The sequence below is a fragment of the Lepidochelys kempii genome, chromosome 8 (assembly GCF_965140285.1).
Source record: "Lepidochelys kempii isolate rLepKem1 chromosome 8, rLepKem1.hap1, whole genome shotgun sequence".
Taxonomy (NCBI): Eukaryota; Metazoa; Chordata; order Testudines; family Cheloniidae; genus Lepidochelys; species Lepidochelys kempii.
In genome coordinates, this window is record NC_136387.1 from 8,446,154 (window position 1) to 8,470,099 (window position 23,946).

General features: G+C 41.6%; 1 protein-coding gene across 1 annotated transcript in view; it reads left to right on the forward strand.

The window, feature by feature from the left end:
- ADAMTS2 (ADAM metallopeptidase with thrombospondin type 1 motif 2) overlaps positions 1-23,946 on the forward strand; it is a 258,738-nt gene that overhangs the window by 211,263 nt on the left and 23,529 nt on the right. The window contains exons 6-12 of the mRNA XM_073355401.2: positions 313-469; positions 1,821-1,926; positions 3,147-3,290; positions 5,646-5,778; positions 8,787-8,900; positions 20,337-20,482; positions 21,188-21,363. Of these exons, the coding sequence (XP_073211502.1) occupies positions 313-469; positions 1,821-1,926; positions 3,147-3,290; positions 5,646-5,778; positions 8,787-8,900; positions 20,337-20,482; positions 21,188-21,363 (976 nt within the window). The remainder of the gene's footprint in view (positions 1-312; positions 470-1,820; positions 1,927-3,146; positions 3,291-5,645; positions 5,779-8,786; positions 8,901-20,336; positions 20,483-21,187; positions 21,364-23,946) is intronic.

Genomic DNA, 23,946 nt, shown 5'->3' on the forward strand with positions numbered 1-23,946 from the left:
TTTCCATACATAGTTCATACAGTAAGTTTTCTTCTTGCAATATTTCCTTTAACATGAATGGAGCTTTCATACAATGTTTGAACAAATGTCTGAGCATATTTTCAAAGGTAACAAGTTGAGAAGGTTGGCCAAAGTTAATTGGACTGAAATGCTCTGGTCTAACTAAAGATTTTGGGTTCCATATAGAGGTATCTGGGTGAAATTAAGGGTCTGTGATATGCAGGATGTCAGACTAGATGATCTATAGTTTCTTCTGGCCTTATAATTTATGAAACGATGAAATAATCATCTTTTTCTTCTTTGAATATCCAGTCCATGAGCTTAATAGAGATTGGGAACCCTTCCCAGAGTTTGGAGAATGTGTGTCGCTGGGCCTATCTACAACAGAAGCCTGACACTGCACATGCAGAATATCATGACCATGCTATTTTTCTCACAAGGCAGGATTTTGGCCCATCTGGCATGCAAGGTAAGGCATATGCTGAGTGATCAAATGACTTATAAATATTACAATTACTGATTGGGGTTTCTTCCCCCATTCAGAAAAAGCTAATTTAGCTTAGGAGCCACTAACATTTATCCTTAGTGTGAGTGTTTTGCCAAGTGCTATTTGTTTTCAGGTGACCTACGCTAGGAATACATTCGTTTCTCATTGTTCTATTGTTTTACCTCTCTGTTTCAATAGCGTTATTTTGGGGCACATGTAGGGTGACCAGACAGCAAGTGTGAAAAGGCAGGATGTGGAAGGGCGGATAATAGGTGTCTATATAAGACAAAGCCCCAAATATCAGGACTGTCCCTATAAAATCAGGGTATCTGGTCACCTTAGGAACATGTCTTTACTCTTATTCAAGCCAAAGAAATCTTATTGCTTTGATCCCTGTATGCTTATGCCTAGAGTTGAATCTCAAATAATGTTACATTCTTATGTAAAGACCAGTGTGTCTCAAGACTAAACAGCCGGCATTCCCTCAAGAAAAATGGTCACTCAATATTATTAGCGAACAAGGGGAAATACTCTAGCGGCATTATAACATAGGAGTGGCAATGTGGTCTACTGGTTTGAACATGGGGCTAGGAACCAGAAATTTTAAATTTATAATCCCAACTCTGCCATTGAGTCATTATGGGTACATCTACACTGGAATAAAAGATCTGCAGCGTGGCTGTAGGCACCCAGGTCAGCTGACTCGGACTTGTGGGGTGCAGGCGGTGGGGCTAAAAATCACCTTGTAGCCATTCGGGCTCTGGGACCCTCCCCCATCATTGGATGTCTACATCCCACAGCCCGAGCCCCACAAGCTGGAGTCAGCTGACAAGGCCAGCCATGGGCATTTAATTGCTGTGTAGCCATACCCTACGTGGCCTTGGAGAAATTGTTCAGCCTTATTGTGCCGGTTTCCCCATCTGTACCAAATGGAGATAATAATGCTTGCTTACTGACATCACGGGGCTGTTATGAGGATTCAGTGTTTAGGGCCAAGATTGTCCACAGTATTGTTCAGGATAGAATTTGGCCCCTAATATTCATTCAGTGCTTAGAATAATGTAAAGCACTATGTGGCTGTTAAGAACTAATTTTAAACATGAATAGTGTAAAGTGGGTCTAGGAGGACATGTTAGTTTACGACATCTAGCAGCATGCTTCTCCCTTTCTGGAAGCCTGATGATGACACTTCTGTAAGTCTCACTTCTGTGCTGCTGCAAGACCACAAGTGCCACAGCAGTAGAGATTAGATGAAGGTGTTGTATAAAGAGTTCTCATAAACATTCTCTCACGCAGATTCACTTACTTCTTGAGTCATGCTTTCTCTTTTTAGGCTATGCTCCAGTTACTGGAATGTGTCATCCTGTACGAAGTTGCACCCTCAACCATGAAGATGGTTTTTCCTCTGCATTTGTGGTGGCCCATGAAACTGGGCATGTGTAAGTACTTTGAAAAGCTCTATCTTATTATGTCTTTGATGCTGGGGACTGTTTGTGGTGTTGGGAAGGTATGTCCTTGTGGTTTAGATACAAGACTAAAGAGTTAAGCTTAGATTCCATTCTTAGCTCTGACAAAGAAATCCTTTGTGACCTTGGACAAACCCATTAAACACTCTCTCTCAGCTTTTGCAGCTGTAAAATGGAGACATGCTTACCTACGTCACAGGCTCATTCTGAGGCTAAACTGATAAAGGCCTACAAAATGCATTCCGATCTCCTGGCAGAAGAGCAAAGTATTTATTGTTATGCAAAATAATTTCTTTGCTATAGCGGAAGACATGAGTCTCGAAAGCAATTCTCAGTAAATATAGTCACATCTTCTATGTGTGCATCACCTTCTAGTAATATTGTATAACACCTCAAAGAGGGTACATTGTATGTTACAGCATAATAACATATGCCAAGAACTGAAGCTACATCCACTTCCTAATACATTAATTTGAAGGATACAACTATTTTATTTGCTGGTGTAGTAAGAACCTGTTTCCAGGCAGGGAGCTGGTAAATCTTTTGTTATTTTAGGATGACTCAGTTTCTTCAGGAATAAAGCACATTCATTTAGATGCCTTCATCTCCTCAGTGGAATCACAAATCCCAGAAGTCTTTTCACTGAATGGGGCTTTACTGTTCCTACATTAAGAACACTTGTCAGAGTCTGGTGAATCCTACAGTGCATATTAATTAAATAGGGACATGGAATTGATTCCTACATGGATTTGGTTCTCGTATCACTAACTCTTGGCTTCAGCATTTCAGCAACTAGGAACATCTGATCAGAATGGATGATACATCACTAAAGATGTCTTTAGCTTTTGAAATCATCTTTAGTCCGAACATGTTACCATACAGTTAGTTATCAGTGGTGTGTCTCCTGAAAGAAGACCCCAGTATCAGTCAAATTTCAGTCTCAGAACAATGCAGTAGAACCCCCTGACACAGGGCAAGGGGGAGATTGGTTTTGTTTTGTGGGGGGTTTTTTTAATAAAGCAAAAAGGAATAAAAAGTTGCTGTCACTCGGGGTGAAAGTTTTAAAAGCTTCTTAAGTCACTTAGGAACCTAAGTCCAATTTACTTTCAGTGGGATTAAAGATCCTAAGCCACTTAGGTCTTTTGATTTTACCCTCGATGAAAATACGCTTGTTCTCCTATCTTCTGTTCTAGATTAGGCATGGAGCATGATGGCCAGGGCAACAGGTGTGGGGATGAGGTCCGAATGGGGAGCATCATGGCCCCCCTTGTCCAGGCTGCGTTCCATCGTTTCCACTGGTCTCGCTGTAGCCAACAAGAGCTGAACAGATATCTACAGTGAGTAACTTATGAATCTGACTCTCTTTGGCTAGGAAGTTTTTAAAAGCCCCTCTGAGAGTCATATTTGAACTTTGTGCTTTTATTAGCTACTAAGACTGGGTTTTAAAAAATCCCAAACCCCATCCTGCTGGGAACAAGACACTTTTCCAGGAGATGCAAATAACAAAGGCTCAGATGGACTATTCATTTAAGTACAGCTATTAGTGTTATTGAAATTTGATAATATGTACACTGTCATCCTCGAATCTACAAGCAAATATGATTACTGGTCTTGTTACCAACTTGCTTCCTCCCACCCTGCAGCTGATAGAAAACCTGTCTCATTAATCTGAGTAACACTCTTCGGTTGTAAGGGTAGCTGGAGAATTGGATGCAACTCTGGTTGGTAGAAGAACATATCAGCAGCATTTCCAAGTACTAAAGCTGTGCTGAGCCAGTTGCATTGTACTGGGATGCTTAAGGAGGAAAGCATGTGCCCTTCCATGTACGTGCAGGGCTCCCACTGACTTCAGTGGCAGCCTCTCAAGAACACCAAAAGGAAGAATTTGGCCCTAAGGCTTTCTTTCTATGATTACTTTATCTCTAAATACCCTGTCATTACAAAGGCCAGTCCATTTCCCATGCTTTCTAACAGCCTCCTCTATGTTCCTTTCCTCTTTAAAGAGAAACCACCAACTTGAAACTTAGTTTCAAAAGGCCAATAAAAAAAGAACTTGGTCTGCTTCTGTGTCCTCCTGTCAATGGATGTGTTTTTAAAAATCGCATTTTTCCTATTTTAAAAAAAAATCTTTTTTTCTCTCTGGTTGCTGTGTGAAAGACATACAAACAACAGGGGAAAACCTATTAACTGAATATACTGGGGAAACTCTGAAAATGCTTAGAAAAAAGTTGAAAAATACATGAAATAAACCAATTAAAAGAAACCACTCTTTATTTTCTCACTTCTTTTTAAGTTACGGTATATGAAGTGTTACTTTTGGCAATAATAAGTAAAAAATTATGAGGGGAAAGTTTTTTCAGTTAAATCCCTTTAAGCTATTTGTGTTAAATAAAAGTAATCTGGTCTAGAGCTCTGATTTATTTTTTAACCACAGGGTACAGTAAAATGCTTCTATGAATAAAAATATTGCACAGATAAGAGATGAGTATGATGTCTTGTTCTAAAGTAGACCTAGACTCAAAATTCTGTCCTTTGTTCATTGAGATCATTAGAATGACCTGAATAATTGCCAGATATAGGACACTCCTAGTCTTCCTACAGAATCCACAAGGAATTTGATCCTAATTGGATTTTTGGTTACCATTTTTCACAGCCAAAGAACTACTCTTGTGAATATGATGAATAACATGAGAGGAAAATTATGGCCATAAAAACAGAGAAATTGGTTTGTTAAATGTAACTAATTTTGTGATGTCCCCAGATAATACTAGATTACATGTGAACATAGCAGGGATACTGTCCACCATGTGACACTTGAGAAAGTAGCTTTGAAATTATGAAATTCACAGTTACACGATAGTCAACCATTACTGCTGGAAACAGTTTGGATCCTCTGTGCTCCAGGAGTCTTCCCCATGTATGTTTCAAGTTCGTTGTAGGCAATGTGTTTGCAGTGTTACTAGTGTTTAAGATACCAGGAGAATCTGTAATAGGAACACCTCCCTCCCTCTCTCCCTCCCTCCACACACACACACACACACACACACGAAGGAAGGAAGGAAGGAAGGAAGGAAGGAAGGAAGGAAGGAAGGAAGGAAGGAAGCCCTGTCAGAATCCTGTAAAGAGAGGAAAGCTGTCAGAAGAAATATAAAGATGGAACAGCCCTACGGTTTAATAAAGCAAAGGCCAAAAAGTACATTTGCTTGTACGTGAACTTGCTTCTTCTGGTCTAGTGTATAGGAATTTATTATGGAGCTCAGCAATATTCATGGGTGGCAGTCCTGACTTTTGGTTCTAAAGCTTTACTTGAAAGACAGCCGGCAAGAAGAAATTCCACAAATGGAAAATTAATTAAATGTTTTCTTTTCTTCTCAGCCTCATTTGTAGAGGATTCTTTCTCGATTCTTTTCAAATAGGGACTCTGGGGAGTTACAGAAATATACCTGCAAGCTAAATGGAAATTCTAATGGAAAGACATAAGAAAAATAAAAGGTCGAATGCTGTCCCATGTTAAATGCAGATACAGCATGGTAAATACCATGTAAGCATAACTGAAATACTAACTGTTCTTTATGAACCAGTATCTGAGAAATTATACCCTGTATTTTGTTTGGAATGAAAATTTAAAGAAATCACAAAAGCTATAAAAGTCTCACATTCCCGTCTATTACTGTAATTTTTGCCTATTGCAGTTCCTATGATTGTCTGCGTGATGATCCGTTTGAACATGATTGGCCTCCCCTTCCCCAGCTGCCAGGAATTCACTACTCCATGAATGAGCAGTGCCGTTTCGATTTTGGTTTGGGCTACATGATGTGCACTGCTGTAAGTACTTAGCTGAGTTCTGCTATTCCTCATCCAGGCGTGTTGTAATTGTTCTTGAAATGGCCTTAATAAGGACATTATAGTTAAGGCTTCCGATTTTAGGTTTTAATGGATAAACACTGATAAAAACAGCCTGATGAGGGAAAAAAAGAAGAAGTCAGTGATTATCCAATAAACACGGGAAAAACACCAGAAATGGTTACTTGCATCTAAGGGCTTGTCTACAAAGAGCAGTACTGTGGACTATGGAGGTGTGATTTCTAAAGCACACTAATATGTTGCATATTAATTGGTCCATATAGACCCTACTTGTGCACACTAAACGTTCTGCAGCGCACTTTAACCTAGTGCTACATTCCTACATGTGCACAAGGGAACATTACAAAGAAATTATTCATTACAGTATATATTGCTGTCATGAGTAATGTAATATATGTGACAGATATTGCAACTACATGCAGTATCTTTGGAGAAACATTGGATTACGGTTATGAATGATTTATATATCGCTGTAGATTATATGCAGTTCTGGCGGCGGGGACGGTTGTGTTTAGCTCCTCCAGGAACTAATAACAGTAGGGGGTGATTAAGGTGAATCACTCAGGTTGTAAACACCTCCAGAGAGGTACCATCCCCTAAGGAGGCTTACGTATCCTGGTTCAAATTGGGTTTTCCAAATACCAATAGACAAAAGAGGGGCTTTTGGCATAACAAAGCTTCATTTAAAATGACTCAGGGCCTTCTTTCTGATCCAGGACCTTTTCTCCAAGGGGAACCCCACCCTTGCAGAAGGGTTGGAAAGACTTTGGCCTGCTAGGGCCCCATAAGACTGATGGGTGACTCCTGGTGTGTTTAGTGTGTGTTTAAATCTGTTAATTGTTTTTATTGCATTTTCTCTGTAATGTTTTTGCATTAAGAAAAAGGACACTTGCTTAGACAGAGCTGTGTGATAACTTGTAACTGCTGGCAATACGCTGGTCATAGCCCTTGGAGAGAAAGCACAGGTTCTAGCCTTTAGGCAAACTGGCTTGCTGGAGGTATCACAGTGTAAGTCAGGGAGCTGTGCAGCCTAACTCCTGCCTCTCTCCTGCCCGCCCCCATCCCCACCCCCACCCCTGTTCAGAAGAAAGTGAGACAAGAGTCCCTACCCATAGACACATGATGGCTGGAGGCCTGACACCTGAATGGGCATGCCTGGAGTAGAGCATGGAAGTGGGAAATATAGGTGAAATTACCCTGAAGCTGTGACAATATATATTACCCATTACAGTATATACACAGAGAGAGCCCCCCCCAAACCTCTAACTTTTGGACATCTACATAAAACTCAAAAATTGCTACCAATAAACCTTGAAAGTGAAATTAATAAACCCTGAAAAACAGAAACCCTAATTATAGTGAAGCTGCCATGAAGTATATTGTATCCAGCTAACTATAAACAAGGAATAATACACTAACTTTGATGTGATAAGGAAACTCCTTTTAATCTTGTTGGGTCTTTTATTTTTTTTTAATCAGAGGTCAAGAAATTATTATGCTTTAATTTAATTAGCGGTTCCAGGCTTGAAACACAAAGCCTGCTATGTCATTTAGCCTGCCACGCACAGTGCTGGTGTCTGCTTACTTCTTTTTTTGCAAAACTCCCACCTAGGCTAGAGAGGAACAATAGTGGTTTTCATCACTTGTTTGTTTAATGTTTCACGCTTACTGCTCACATAAGGCAAGATGCTGTATCTTGCACAAAAATAACCAATTCTATTGAAAGGATCATGTATTGTTGTTCCTAATGTGGGCAAGGGGTGCTGAAGGCAAATAGGACAGCTTGCGTGCACATTCAGTGAAGCAGTGGTCTCCCTTGTACCATGAACATAATATGCAAAGAGCATTTTTGAGGTCAGGCAGGATTAGTACAACTTCCTACTGGCTTGGCCTGAGGGAAGATGATCTTTTGAGACATATGGTAGAGCTTTGCCTCCCACTTCCATCTCCTAAAAGTGGGACTAAACTGTAAGCTATGCAAAGAGGAACTTCCAGGAGGTGTGGCAGTTGCTCACGCACAGTGAGAGTTCTGGTTCGAAACTCATCAACGATAACGTGTATGACAAACACAGCGACTCCCGACATTGAATAGGAAAGTCTAAGCATCAGCTGTATTATGATGTCTGGACACAATCCCATTGATGCTACTCTGGGAGAAAGTCACTAGTATGTATTCTTTTGAATAGTACCTTCTTCAAATAACTGCTATTAACCTAGTGGCCAATCTGTGTTTGAGTAAAATGGGTGAATCTCTACTCTTTCAACTTCTGTATCAACTCTGTTCACTTTCCCACTAAGGTACCAGTCTCTCAGGAACCTGTGCAAATGAGTCCTTTGTTTGCAGCACCAATTTAACATAGTGATAAATCCAGCTTTGTGCTGCACAAGTGTCTTTAGCAAGGAAGAGGGCTTGGGCAGGCCATTCACATACACACAGCAGTAAAGCAGCTTATGTACCTAGCACTCACGAGAGCAGTAGACAAGGAAACTGTCTTGCCTTTGCCCACCACAACCCCAGCACAGCATATAGCCTGTTAGCTAAGGTGTCTGGTCAGGCCCTTTGCTGGCTAGCAAAGGGCTGTGAAGTCTTGGTCCATGACTCGGGCTCCTAGGCATTGCAGTTATACAGATAAATAATGTCTACTACCATCTACTGCATGCAGCTCATCACATGGTGTCTGATTGCCCTTGTCCATTCTATCCTGTGGCATTAAGATGAACCCACTCTCACATTTCCAGCATCACTCCACTCAGGGCAGGATTTCACTACCAGAGTCAGTGATATTTCATGAAAACTCCACTCAAATGTGACCTGGCCAAGGGCTGTTATTAAGTGGTCCTTATTACTCCGTGATAACATCTTCCTCTTTTAAAGCTGGAAGAAAATAAACTGCAGAGAGTGTTTCTAATGGAATTCTGTGTCAGACATCTCCAGAAGCAACATATACTCTGCTTTTTTTGTGTCGTAGTTCCGTACGTTTGATCCCTGCAAGCAGCTGTGGTGTAGCCATCCCGATAACCCTTACTTCTGCAAAACAAAGAAGGGACCGCCACTGGATGGGACTATGTGCGCGCCTGGAAAGGTGAGACTATATATCGCATTTTTTATGCTATTGGGCGTACATGTATGTGTTCGCGCATTTGGGGGATTTCATCAGGAATCTAGGAACAAGATGGCGTTGCTCTTTCTGGTTTGACCTTGTCTGAAATTGTGTGCAATCTGGTCCACTCATTTCAGAGGGAATACAAAAAAGGACCACAACAGTGGTAAGATTGGAGACTAAGACTTATGAAGAGAAAATGTTCACTAGTAGTCCTCAAACTATGGTTCACTGCACACCACCTAGAAAAGACTGTCAAAGTTGTGAATTGGGAGGATTGTGTGGATGTGATTCAAGTGCAGATGCCAGTGTCTTGTAAAGTGGTCTACAGAATAATGGATTTGGATAGTCATTGTTGTATAGTATAAAAAAGAGAATGCACAAAGAGGGGCTTAGTATCTTAATACCTTTCAAGTCAGTAGCTCATAATATTTGGCCATTGCCATTTTTCATCTCTACAAACTTTAACTCATTCATCCTCACATCATTCGAAAAAAAGTATTTTAATCTAGCTGAATGGAGGGGGGAAACTGAGGAAGAGAGTTTAAGTGTTTAGCTCAAAGCTGTACCAGAAGTCAAGTTGAGAGTTTGCTTAGACCTAAGGCATTCCAGGGGCCCCAGTCTGGCCAAAAGCGTTGGCTTTTGAATTGCTAGTAAAAATCTAATTATCTAAGAGATGGGATAATCTGAGCTGTGAAGAAAAGTAGAGAGAGAAAATAAGGTTGCAACAACATGAGGTCTGGAGCTAGAGATTTGTGTTGATCTGTACTATGTAACATCTGTCTAGCGATCTAACCTATTTTCAGTACCAGTCCCTGTAGTATCTAAGCATCGATAGATCTGTACTTATTTGCAAATCATAGTGATATGGCCACAAGAGGGGTTATTCATTTGCAAATAATCTGTCATAAGGTGTGGTTGTGTTTACACCTCTAGTGATGCTTATTGGCAGCCATGGCAACAGAAAGTAATAAGATTTCAGAGATTACAGTTGAACTAAGCCCACAGTAACGATAGTCAGGGCAGCCCAAATGTAAGTATAAGTGTGGGGAAAGTACAGCAGGTGTGGAAATTCAGGCTGGATACCATTCAAAGAGTCAGGTGCCTATGTCTACAGTAGCCCCATCTTTGTTTTCTCTGTTCAGTCTCTCTGCAGGATTCTTCAGTAGGCTTCAGCTCCCTCTTTTATGACACTTCCACAGCTCCTATACCCCTACAATCACCCCTACAGTGCATTACACAGCACCATCAGAAGACCCACAAATTCAGCAGTGGCCATGACACATGAGAGAGGCTGCCTTAGCTTTTGAGTCTTTTGACAGCTGCTTCGAAGGAGGATGGGACTATGAGACCTATTCAAGGGCACCAAGATGAGAGCAGCTAGTGACTATTATGAAGGTAGAAGCCAGGGCCCATTGTGAACGCTATGGGGGGAAATATTGGAGGCTTATTTAGTGGTTTGCAGGGAGCGAAGGGAAATATTAGGAGTTTTGGAAGTGGGGAGAGAAACTTACAGATGGCAAAGGTTTGGGCTAGTTCCTATTCTTTTGAAACTACACTTTATTCAGCCCTACCATATAGTAATTATCAGTTACCCTTTTACAGACCTAACTGCATGCTCATTAAGGGTCTGATCCCCAAACCCATTAAGGTTAATGGAAATACTCCTCCTGACATCCTTGGGCTTTGGAACAATCAGTCTATACAATGACCCTTTCGGGGCAGTGTTGCTACTTGGAAAGGATTTTTCTAGAGGGTGTTAAAGGCGAGATACCGTTTTCCTGATGGACAGCATAATTTATACAACAAGTAAATCATGTTAGTAGCTGCTGCTGTGGTTTGAAACCTCTCTTTTTGGATAAAAATGTCATGTGGTTCTAAATTCTTTCCCCCTGTACACTGTGGTCTGCTGGAACCCAATCTCTTTTCTTTTTCTCCTCCCCAGATGATTCCTATTATGTAACACCATATTGCCTGTGGGAAATGTATCAATAAAACTTGAAAAATAAAATCCCAAACCTAAGACAATATTTTAGTTAATTAGCCAGGACTTTATTTTTGGTTAAAAATATAAAATTAGCTATTTATGCAATTAATAAATCTAACAAATGCAGTATTGAACATAATCTATACTGGAAAATGGTTACTTGTTTAACTGTTATTACTGTATAGCACAAAATTTGAATGTCAAAATAATTGAATAAATATTATAAAAACATGAGTTTTATTCCAAATATGTTGGAGACAGGCTTTTGAATGGACAAAGCACTTCAAAACAAACTTTACTAATTGAACCTGCCTCGGTTGATGAGAAGGATGGAGGTCTCTTCTATTTCTCTATTCTATGACTGTAGTTAAGCATTTTTATGTTACCAGATTGGTAGTGAGCAGAGATAGAAAGAGAACTGGCAAAATGGAGCCATCCATAATAACTCGCAGGAGAAGGTTGAGTTTTGACTCCAATAAAAATTATACCAGTTGGTTATATTGAAGATAGTAATTATATTGTAGATAGTAAGTGAATTGTTTGTTGTTCTCTTAACAAACTGGCACCTTTTGGAACAGCTGGTACTACTTTATGCATTTGGGATGAAGTCCTGGCTTCATTGAAGACAATAGCAAAACTCCCATTTCACCATTGGTAGTTTACTTCATTAGACAATTAGTTAAGATAAGGGATAGCTGCCATTTTGTCACTTGCTAAGTGTTCAACATTCCTTTCTTGTGTCCTACCTTGAAGCACGTCAGCCTTTAATAATTTGGAGCTTCATATGGAAGAAGGTTAAAAAACCCTGGAACTTCATCTTTTTTCCGACAATAAACACTACTTTGCTTGGTCTTCCATGTTTCACATGGATGGACATAATACGCGTGTCTAAGGTCTGTAACATGATTTTGTATTAAATATTTTTATGAAACCAGAGAAAAATATAATTATTTTCCTTTTGCTAGCTCTCCCTTCCTCGCGGCCCATCAGTTCATTTTAGTACTTCACACAAAAATTGGAAGAAACAAAGGACATTAACAAACTATAATAGCCTTGCACTTGCAACGATATGGTTAAGGATCAGCCAATGTTTCCATTATAAACAAAAATCTTCAGAATTTTATGTACCTCAGCTGAGATGTTGCATACTGAGTTTCAGACCAGAGAAAAATTTTATAGCTAACTGTATAAATTGGCTATTTTATAGTTCAGGGGAGATGCAAGAGTTTATGCATATTTTGAAGCTTTAGTGGATAATAGAATTATAAACATCTTATCCCTAAGGACACCGTTCCGGATTTTTTTGGTAAACATTTTGTATTCTTCCAAGAGATCCTTAGAAAATTATATAAAATTAAAAAATATGTTAACTAGTATTCAAAAGACTGAGCTGAAGTTTTCTTCACAATAGCATGAGTTTTAAAAGTGTCCTTAAATTTGAATTTGCTGGCTCTAAATTTGAACAATATATTTATCAGGAAAGTGATGGTACTTGGTGGTTCTGAATACAGGCAAATCGGCAAAACTCCCTGCCATCTTTTCCTTGCCTCTTTGCCCTCTATTTTTTAGCCTCTTTTTTGATGCATGTACTGTCATCACCCACTTTGGACCATACCAAGATCTCTGTTCTATAACAGATTATGTTGTGAGGGTGTGATTGTATCATTCACACAGTACATAGAGATGAGAGTCAAGCCCTACCTTTGCAATTTCCTTTTATATGAAATGGAAGGTCACACATTCCTTACTACCTGATCAGAGTCTGAGGAAGAGGAAAATAACTTGAAACTTTGTCCACATATTTTCTTTGGAATAATGTCTGGCAAAAAAGGAACAACCATCAATAATCAACTAAAGTTGTTGGTTCAAAAAGATCCATTTGTTTTCCATTTCTGAGATTTGCAGCTATCAGCATTAATTCCCAGTCCCCATTTTAAGATGGGCCAATCTAAACACTACTGGTGTGTCATGAAAACATTCTGGCTTTGCAGCGGCCGAAGGAACTGAATGCCAGAAATGGTTGTGATGTTGTTTTGGAGACTAACCAGACTTAAAGGACAAAGATTTTCACCAGAGTGTTGCTTGCAGAGTACTGATAGCTGTTCTCTGAACTTTTCGAACCTCAGTCGATGTTACTGAACAGAATCTAATCTAGCCTGTTCTCTCCTTCACTGAAGGAACTGTCAGGGGACCAAGACTACCTACGATAGAGACAAGATAACTAGAATGTTTTCAGCAGATGTTGTACAGCAGCATAATAGTCTTTGTTCTGAATTCCCAGCCCATATCTTAGACACAGTTCTAAGATTAAGTAATGAAAGGAGGACAAACTGTTAAATTTTCTAATGTCTTACATATTTGTCTGATCAAGCAAGCTTTACCAAAACTCATCCATAGTTTCCAGCAGCAGTCTTTTGCCTGTCATTTTATCTTCAGATGCTTCCATTTGAAGTCCAATATACTTGTAGGAATTATTGGAAATAATTACTCTAAAGAGTTAGATTTTGCCACTTCCCGCACTTTCAAATGGATTTCCATTGGGCAAATGGAGAAATGTAACCCATTGTATTTTGTTCATTTGCAACAGGCTGACAATTCACTCTTTTTAGCGATGAAATGACAAAATATTTTCATGGCTTTCTCCTTCCCAGGCGGAAAAGGAAATATTACTGTGAAAAATCCTGCCTTTTGTCATGCAAAGTATTATTTTTTGTTACATATATTGTTTTGCATTGCAGCAAAATCTAATTTTTAACAGCACTGAGGGAGGTCTGAGGAAGGAGGAATTGCAGGATCTGGCCCTATACTGCTTTTTAAAAAACTTTGATCTTGCAAGGATTTACGTATGCACTTAATACTGTGCAATCTGAGCAGTCCCATTAACTTTCATGAGACTACTCCCATGTGTAAAGTGAAGCATGTACACAAATCCTTGTGGGATAGGAGTCTTAATATGAAGTTGAATATATTGCATAAATTGCATTGTAAGATATGCAGATAAGGAGCAACTATAAAAAGCTTAGATCTTCTTAATGCATGTTGACCTAAAAAAGCATATGCTTTCCAGCTGATGATTTATTTACTTGTATCTGAGTCTCTTAGCCCCGCTGTTAGCCTCAGGCTTCTCCAACTGCATGAAATCATTGTAAATCTATTGGCAGGGTTTTTAAACTAGTATTTTTTGGTTGAGACATTTGCTTTGGCTTAGGCAAGCTAGCCCTTTCCCATGAGAAAGAAACAAGAAATAAGAGCATTCATGCAAGGAGATTTGCATGCTACAATCCATCTGCTTTCTACAGAGAGTAGTGCGACGGCTTATGCCACCTGGCACTCTTTTGTTTTGTTGTTAGAGAGGTAAGAACTCTCCTATCTTTCAGTGCCAATGAAGTTGACATTATTCTTGAATTTTGACACACAAACCAAAGATCAAATACACAGTTGACCTAGCAGCTATTTTCCTCTCTTGCACCATTTTAACAAGAAGATGATCTAAGCTGATCCTTTCTTTTTCCCTCCTTCATAAAAGCAAGGAATTTATTAAATATTGAAATTAAAAGATATTGTAAAAAAATTGACCAAGAAAAAAGTATTTTGACAAGGCTAATATGCACTTGAGGCAGTCCAGATAGTTTCCCAGTGAGAAAACAGACCTCCATTTCTCTAGGAGACAGTCGGATAAGTTAGTCACCACGGGGCAGAGAGAATACTTGACTCGCCACTCAAAGAAACTTTTATTGGCTTGCAGAGCCCATTGTTATGGGACAGCCTTCACTTTATCCTTCACAACTAAATATGCTTCAACAGATGGAACAGGTTGGCCCAGACCTGCATTGCTCTGCCATGATGGGGAAGTCTAAATAAATGTCTCCATGGTAGGATCTCAGCACAGCGTGGAGGAGGTTGAGAAGCACAGACCCTAACATACAGACAGACTTTGGGACTATCTTACAAATGTTTGGGCTGAAAAACAGGGATATGCCCTAAATAGAGCAAGCAATTCCTGTCTCTTATGACCGGATCGGACACAGAAAGGTTTACCAGCCCTCTCTTGCAGACTAATTTGGAAATGCCAGTGTCTCTCAGAACAGGGGTTCTCACCCTTTTTTTCTTTCTGAGGCCCCCAACATGCTATGAAAATGCCACAGCCCACCTGTGCCACAACAGCTGTTTTTCTGCATCTAAAAGCCAAGGCTGGCATTATCGGAAAGCAAGCAGGGCAATTGCCTGGGGCCCCATGTCACAGGGACCCCCGCGAAGCTAAGCTGCTCGGGCTTTGACTTCCGCCCTGGGTGGTGGGGTGAGGGCAGTGTGGGCTTTCTCCTGTGGGCCCCAATGAGTCTAATGCCATCCCTGTTTGTTGGACCTCCTGAAAGCTGCTTGTGGACCCCCAGGGGGCCACGGACCCCTGGTTGAGAACTGCTGCCTTAGCAACGCAGTGGCTTCTTGGCGTGTACACTTTTTGATTCAAAGAACAGCTGAAATCAGCTGTGGAACCTTTTACTGTAATAGATTTAAACTTCCTCTCCTGGAAATTACACTTGTTTTTGACTGTCCCTTCTGCCAGAAAAAGCGGCGAGACTACAAGCAGAGTTGTCTCCTCTTCCACTCAGAAAACAGTTTACATTTACCCTCCCTTTTTTTCCTTCTTACCAAAAAACTGTTTGTGCTTTAATGTCAGTTGCATAATTAAAATGAAAACCTCTGTTTTTGTTAGGAATAGAGGTTCCAATTAGCACTTTTCCAGCTGACTAAGACGTTAAATGGGTTAATGGTGGGAAGGAAAGAATCCAGGTTCCTTCATTACACTGGAGATCAAGCTATTTATATTTGACATCCTCACGCTCCTTCCCCCTTGCAAATGTAATACTGTGCTGGATTCTATTACAGATCTTGTTCTCCTGTGCAAGCTCCCCCTGCAAACTCTTCTCCTTTCAACCCAAAACAAGAATTGGCAGAGCTGGAGATGACTCATTTTGCATGTTTCTTGATGTCTAAACTTCAGCTTCCATGTTTACCATGTGGAGACTGGCAATCAACATAGGACTAACTGCTCCAGTGAAAATTGAGACAGCTTCTTTCCCTTGAGCAACAATGCCAACAGTGCTTCACTTCTATTAACTCACCATTTTGTGAGCCCTGTCAGTACTTTAGATGGGTGATTTTCACAGTGGTTGCATCCTACCCCCTTTCTCCTGCTTCTGGCTGAAAAAAACAGGGAAAAGTTTAAACCATGGCATCACTTTTTGGGGGAGTGCTGCATCACTTTCCCCTCCCCTCTCCTCTGCCCCCTGAGTTCAAGCACTAGATCATTTCATATAAGCTGTAAATATGTAGCTGATCTCATACAGGCTGAGAGAGTCAGAGAATAATGTATAAATTCACACCTGATGGTTCAAAGCTTTGATGATGAGAGAAGGATTTTTAGATAATTGCAGACCAGGAAATATTGAATATCATCTTCTCTCAAACAAGGTTGAAATGTGGACTGACAGCCTGATGCATGCTTCCACGCAGGCCCCAGCCACCCTTCAACTGTTGTTCAGACTAAGCCACCCTTCCAGACTGGTGTCACTAGAGAATCTGAGAAGGGTGCAGCACTGAACTTTCAAATTCTTGTGAAGCGTGAGAGAATTAGCATTCATGACATTAGGCCAGAGAAAATTCACCATAAATGGATTGTGTGGGTAACCCACCTCCTTCATAAAGCTTTTCAGCAATAATGTGTACATGCTACTCTTTTTGTTTCTTAAATTCATTGCCGTCTGTATTCATGTCTTTAGATGAGAGCCCTCCGGAGCAGAGATTTGTTTTTTGTTAGGTAGAGTTTACCTGTGTTAGAGCCCAATATACATATAGTCCAGTGCCCCAGTTTTGCTTTGACATAAGGCATCTGGCATAGAGGACCAAATACTGATGCCACTGAGTAGTTGAGATCTCAATGATACTGTCCAGTTATTACTTGATGTTAGTAAGGGTGTTGGAATCTGGCCCTTACTGACTCTCATGCTCCTCTGGAATGAATGTGATCCCTTAATTATGTTTTGATGTAGAGTATTTTACAGTCATGATAGAGAATCAACATCTTAAACCCTGTTTCTCCTCTATTTTTGTGAGCTGTTGTCTAACCAAATTACTGACACAATAAATCATCTGAATAGCAATTCAAAGTCACTAAACAATTAATCATATAACAATTTTACTAATTATTCCCCTTTTTATTTACTTTATTGATGACTGTCCATCACTTCTAAGAATTAGTCTTCCTGAGCACTAATCACTCTATGCTTTAAGGAAGCTTTTGTGTTCTAAATCTTCTCTTTTTGTTTTTGCTGGCAGCATGCATTTGGCCATATGCTCTGCTTATACTGGATGCCAAATTCTTGGATTCTCAGGCTTGTTAAGCTGTGTAAAATGTTGTTGTTGATTTGAATGAGAAGAAAAGTAAGTGAATGATTACACTTGTTGTTATGGCCATCTGTGTGTGAGAACCAGGCCTCTCACTTGACAGGAACTGTTAAAACAGACAAACTGTGTAAAATAATTAAAATATTAAAATGTCTTCTGGCCACCCACATTTCATCAGTGTGACTTTTATAGGAATGATGAAAAGTAAGGGACAAATTCTACTGTCCTTAACTGAGGAAAAACTCTGATTAACTTCAGTGGGAATCTTCCTTAAGGACTGGAGAATTTGGCCCTGAGGTATTAGGGGGGTCTCGTTGAAGAGGGGAAGGGAGAAAGTTGAAAAGATAGAAACTTATTAGTGTTTAGCAAAGGGGCAGTTTTCAAACTCTTTAGGACCACTATACTCTTGGATTTGAAATTGAATCAGAAACCATAGAGCAGTGGAGACAGTGAGGTATGGATTAAGCTAGTAGAGCAGAGGTGGGCAAACTCGGCCCGCAGGCCCGTCCTGCCTGGCCCCTGAGCTCCCTCCCCCGCTGTCCCCCCTTCCCTGCAGCCCGTCTTGTGCCTTCCCACCTCTCAGGCTTTCCAACAAGCCTGTCCTGCCGCTCTGAGCAGCCTGGTAAGGGAGCAGGGGTAGTGGGGGACAGGAGGTTCCGGGGGGCAGTCACGGGACAGGGGGTGGTCAGATGGGGCGGAGGTTTGGGGAGGGGGGCTGTCAGGAGACAGGGAGCAGGGGGGGTTGGATGGGTGTGGGGTCCTGGGTGGTCCCGATGGGGGGGGACAGGGAGTAGGGGGTGGGGTCCCGGGGGGGCAGTTAGGGACGGGGGTCCCAGGAGGGGATGGTCAGGGGACAAGAAGTAGGGGGGGTGGGTGAGTCAGGGGTCCTGGGGGGCCTGTCAGGGGGCAGGGGTGTGGATAGGGGTTGGGGCGGTCAGGGGACAAGGAGCAGGGGGGCTTAGATAGGTGGTGGGGTCCCGGGGCGTGGTTAGGGGCAGGGGACCCCGGGAGGGGACGGTCAGGGGACAAGGACCAGGGGGGTTGGATGGGTCAGGGGTTCTGAGGGAGGCAGTCAGGGGGCAGGAAGTGGGAGGGGGTGGATAGGGGGCAGGGTCCAGGCTGTTTGGGGAGGCACAGCCTTCCCTACCCAGTCCTCCATACCGTTTCGCAACCCCGATGTGGCCCTCGGGCCAAAAAGTTTGCCCACCCCTGTAGTAGAGTAAAGACACATGTACCTGGAGTACTGTACTCCACAAGTTCTCAACTGGCCCAAGCCATGCCTCCTGTCTAAACTGCTATTTTTTAGCAGTGTAGTGTCCTGCTGCCTTCCTACTGCTGGAGCCTTTCCTGTCCACAGGAAAAGACTCCAACAGCGGGGGAACAGCTGGAAAGGCTGCTGGAGCCCTTTGCCACCGCAGGGAAAGTCTCCAGGAGTGGGGAAAGGCTCCGATGGCAGGTGAGCAGCCTTTCCCTTACTGTCTCCCCTCCTCTTCCTTGCTGCAGTGAAAGGCTCTGGCAATGAGGAGTAACTAAAGCTGCCTTTCCTCTGCCGGAGCCTTTCACTGACGTGTAGCTACACACTGTCATGTGGACATGGTGTGCTTTTCTCTGTGGCTTGTATTTAGCTGCATGTAAGCTACACACCACCAAAAATGGTGTATAGTGTAGACATAGCCACAGAGATGGAGAAAACCTTTTAGGTCAGACATTACTTACTCTAAGGTATGAGTATTGAGAATTGTTCTCCTCTGTGTTTCTCCTTGTGTTTTGTCGAGTTTGGTTTTGAACTTCTGCATGGATGGGGCTTTCACCACTTCCTTTGGAAGAGTGTTTTGTGGTTTAATGACCTCACCGTGAAAAACTTTCCATGATTTTAAGTGTGGTCTAAAAGAATGTGCACAGGGTGGGGAGTAAGGTGGTCCAGAGTTCTAATCCTGGCTCTGCCATTGATTCACCGTGTGTTTTTAGGTGAGTCATTTCACTCTCTTTTCCCACCTGTTATTTGGGGTAATAATACCTACCTACCTTGTAGGATTGTTGTCAGGATTAATTAGTTAATGTCTGGTACAGTGCATTGAACATATAATATGCTAAGTATTGTTCATTTAATGCCATTTCTCTTCTAGTATGTCTACACTTCAAGCTGGCTGCGTGATTCCCAGTTTGAGGAGACATACCCACACTAGCTCTGATCAAGCTAATGTGCTAAAAATAGAGTGTAGGCACAGCAACATGAGCAATGGGAGGGGCATCAGCCCCAGATATGTGTCCAAGGTCTCGGACGGGATCATACTTGGGGCAGCTATCCCCTCCTGTTGCTTCCACTGCCATGGCTATGCTCTATTTTTACAGTGCAAGCTCGATCAGAGAGAGCATGGATGTGTCTCCTGGAGTTGGTAATCACACCCCTTGCTCGAAGGGTAGACATACGCTGACAGTACTTGTGCACCTTAAAGCTTTCAACACAGTGGGTGGGTGAACCCTTTCCCTCCTCTACACAGTATTTTATGTGCTGTAAAGAAACTGTATGTTGTAAAAAGAATCCTCATCATTGCTAGATGTACTGAGTGCATGTGGTATAAGAAACGGCACTTGATATCTGTGGTTCCAAAAGCTTAAGTCTCTACCACTTGTACTAAATGAGTCTGTTAGTTGTTGTAAAGTTATGGTTGCAGCCACAAAGTGGAGTCATAAAACTCTGGAGGAGGTTTGACATTCCAGGCAATAGAGAGCAGTAGTACACACTTAGGTCCTGATCCTGCAATAACTTGTGCACATGCTTAACTCTGTGTGCTTAAGTAGAGTTAAATATGCGTGTGTTTGCAGGATTGGGACCATAGGCACATCAGGAGAGTGTGGACTCATTCTTATCTTCTGGAGAAGTGAAGAAATTCATAACCCATGCCTGTAAATGAAACCTGTTCAGATTTCATTGACCATAATGATACGCAGTACTCAGACTATGTGTTCAAATGTATCAAGATGGCAGCCACACAGTATTTAACCTTTTCAATGTTCTCTTTTAGCACTGCTTTAAAGGTCACTGCATCTGGTTAACTCCAGATATCTTGAAACAGGACGGAAATTGGGGAGCATGGAGTAAGTTTGGCTCCTGTTCTCGAACGTGCGGTACAGGGGTAAAATACAGGACACGGCAATGTGACAATCCACAGTAAGTCAACATACCCCATTTTTTTTCTTATATAAAGTGAATGATTGTGGAGGAATTCCTTTTAATTTACTGATAAAGTAATGCACGAAGGAATATTGCATACTGGAGGTTAAAAACAGGGTATGTCTACACTTACAGAGGCGTGTAGAGTACAGACACTGCATGCACAGCTAGCATGGGTATAAATAGCAGTATAGATGGTGAGGCACAGCTTAGGGGAGTAGAGAAGAGAGCCTGAACCCCCAGGATGTACTCTTGAAACGCCCTAGCAGTGCCTCCCATGTCTACAATGCTATTTGTAGTGAAAGGCTCCAGCAGTGGGGAAAGGCTCTGGCAGTGGGGAGCTGCCAGAGTTTTTCATTGCTGTCTCCCTGCTGCCGGAACCTTTCACTGTGGTGTGTACTGCACGCCACCATAAGTGTAGACATAGCCTGAGAGTTCAAACTCCTGGATTATATGCTGCCAAAATTTCTACTGACCCACTTTTTACCCAAGGGTAGATCATTTATCTTCTATGTACCTCAGTGTACCCATCTATGAAGCTGGTTATAACAGTACAGTACATTACAGGGGTCTTGAAAGCATTATTGTATTATCAACATCAATGAAAGTTGAAACAGTCCCTAAGGGATTTGTAAAAACAAAAAACCCTTGCTTCATTCATTAACGCTATAGTTAACCATTATTTTTCTTTCCTATTCACAGCCCAGCTAATGGAGGCCGTACATGCATAGGGCCAACCTATGAGTTCCAGCTTTGCAACACTCAAGATTGTCCCAAGGAGTTTGATGATTTCAGAGAGGAGCAGTGTAGACAATGGGATCCTTACTTTGAATATCAGAATATGAAACACCACTGGCTCCCATATGAGCATCTCGATGGTTAGTAATTCCCCATCTTGTTCTAATGTTGTCGTAGCAAATTTAGTCCCAGTCTGACCGCTCTGGGGACAGAAATTCATTGTCTACCAATGAGGTGCCACATGGTCATTAGCACTGCAGGCTTCCCCAGGTCCCCTTACCAATGTGCATCAACCTGGTGCAGGAGAGAGCCCCTCTTGGGGTGAACAGACAGTTCTGCTTTCCATGCTGGCTCAATCCTTGGCTCTTCTGCTTGTGCTGTCAGCAAAGTTGCAGACCGTTGATACAGATGCAGAAACGGGTTGTGCATGTTAGTTTGTAAGCTTAATGTATTGAAAACATGATGAGGGAGATGATAAAAACAAATTTCAGACTTTACGATAGTCAATAGGAGCTGCTGTGCATCTTTAAAATCAGAACATTTAGTTCAATTCTTTAGTACGGATTAAGAGTCCTAACAGGCAGCCAAGTTTTAAAATTTTGGCCACAGTAAAGAATGGATAATAGGGAACCCAGGTGCCAAAGCATCCATTTTTTGCCAGAGTTGGCCGCATCTGGTTTCTCAGATCCCAATAGAGGAAAGGCTCTTCTTAAGGTCAATCGTAATGTATTAAACTTGAGAGTTGATGGGAACCAGGAGTTGATGGCAAAATGCCCATGTAGTTCATTTGTCTGAATTGCTCCCCAAAACAATTTTCACTATTGCTTTACTTGTTTCTTCAGTTCTTGTGCAAGCTAGGATTTGAAGAGGAGCAGATGCAGATAGCTTCATGGCTTCATCTCAAGATGTACGTTTTCTTCCACAGAGAGGGGGAGAACAGTGTGGCCCACAGACCTGTGTGTATGAAATATTCTTCTACAGCCTGAACCAAAGCCCACTGAAGCTAATGGGATTCTTTTCATTGACTTCAGTGGGCTTTAGATCAGACAACTACCTTGTCTGCTCTGTTTTTATATCAGTATATCTGGTTTAGTTAGGGGTGTGATATTTTACTGAAATAATTATACCATCTTATTCCCCTTCCTGGGCAGAAATAAGGCTACAGGTGCCAGTAAAGCTGCATCCACACGTGGGGGGCTGTGCCATTTAATTATATACCCGTATAGTTAAAGGGATACAACTTTGGTGTGTAGACAAGCCTTAAGTTCATAAAAGTATGGTATAAAGTGCAGTTCTAACATATTCAGGGCCACACATTACCCTCTTATGAAGATAAGTGCACATAAATTGAATATTTTAGTGGATATACAGTATTCAGAGTCTGGGAGCAACATACATTTTTATCTTACCTGTCTTTTCTCTAGAGAGTCACTTTGGCAGATCTGCCTGAAGTTAGGGTCTCCGTCTCCCTTCATTTGACTAGTGGTTGTCTTCCTTGTGTTAATCCCATCTAATGGGGACAGCTCTGTGAGTCCTCTCCCTCTAAAATGGTCTGTTCAATGCCATATCCTGTATCACATCACATATTAACAAATCTTCCTTTATGACATCCCACCATTTTTTCTTGGGTTGGCCTCTCTGTCTTTTTCCTTCGGTCTTGCTCTGTTGGACTCTCTTACCCACATAGTTGTCAGGACTGCTCTTTACATGACCAAACCATCTGAGCTTGCACTCACTCACTTTTTCACTTATGGGTGTTACTTTGAACATGCCTCTAACATACTCATTCTTCACATGGTCTGTCTTGCTTACACCACTCATCCATTTGCATTTCTGTGGAACAGATCGTTTGCTCGTGGTTCTTCTTTGTTGCCCAACACTCAGTGCCATACATTAAAATTGGACAGGCCACCATTTTATAGACTTTCCCTTTTAATTTTACTGGTATCTTCCTGTCACACACAACACCACTCATCTCTCTCCGTCTGAGCCTGGCATTTATTATTGTAGCTCTAATTTCCTCCTCAATTTCCACATTTTCCCAGATTCTGAAGCCCAGATACTTGAAAGTTTGTGTTTTCGGCATTGTCTGCCCATCTAGTGTCAAGGATAATACTTCCATGTTCGCATTATTGAAACTGCATACCATCCTGCATACTGTTTTTCCTCTCCTTATTTTGAGCCCATGTCTCTCCATCACATTTCTCCATTTATCAAGATCCTCTTTTAGACTGTCCTTCTCCTCATTGCATAGAATCATAGCATCTGCAAACAGCAGGCCACCAAGCTGCTGCTTCGGTATGTTCCTCATAAGGGTATCCAGGACAAGAATAAAAAAGAAAGGGCTTTTAGCTAGCTGTACCCATTATTATCAACTGAACCTCAGAAGGCTTAGAAATTTGGTGTTTTGTCTGTACTGCGTGCACATACACATGCATTTGGGCTAACTTGTCCCTGTTGGCCTGTGCGCCCACATGATGGCATACAGTGGATTAAGTGCCCACCCTATGTGAGTAGTCAATGGGCAAAGCAAGGGATGTGAGTGAAAATGGGATACAAAGAAGCCATGTTTGAGGACCTAGATTTATTCAGTCCTTAACCAGTCATTTCAGCTCTGTTGCATGTTTTCAGCTCACTCAGAACAGAGTAAAAGAAAGAAATGCAATGGTTTGGCTGTTTGCACACATACTGGTAGTAAAATGACTTTATTCACGGTCTGTCAG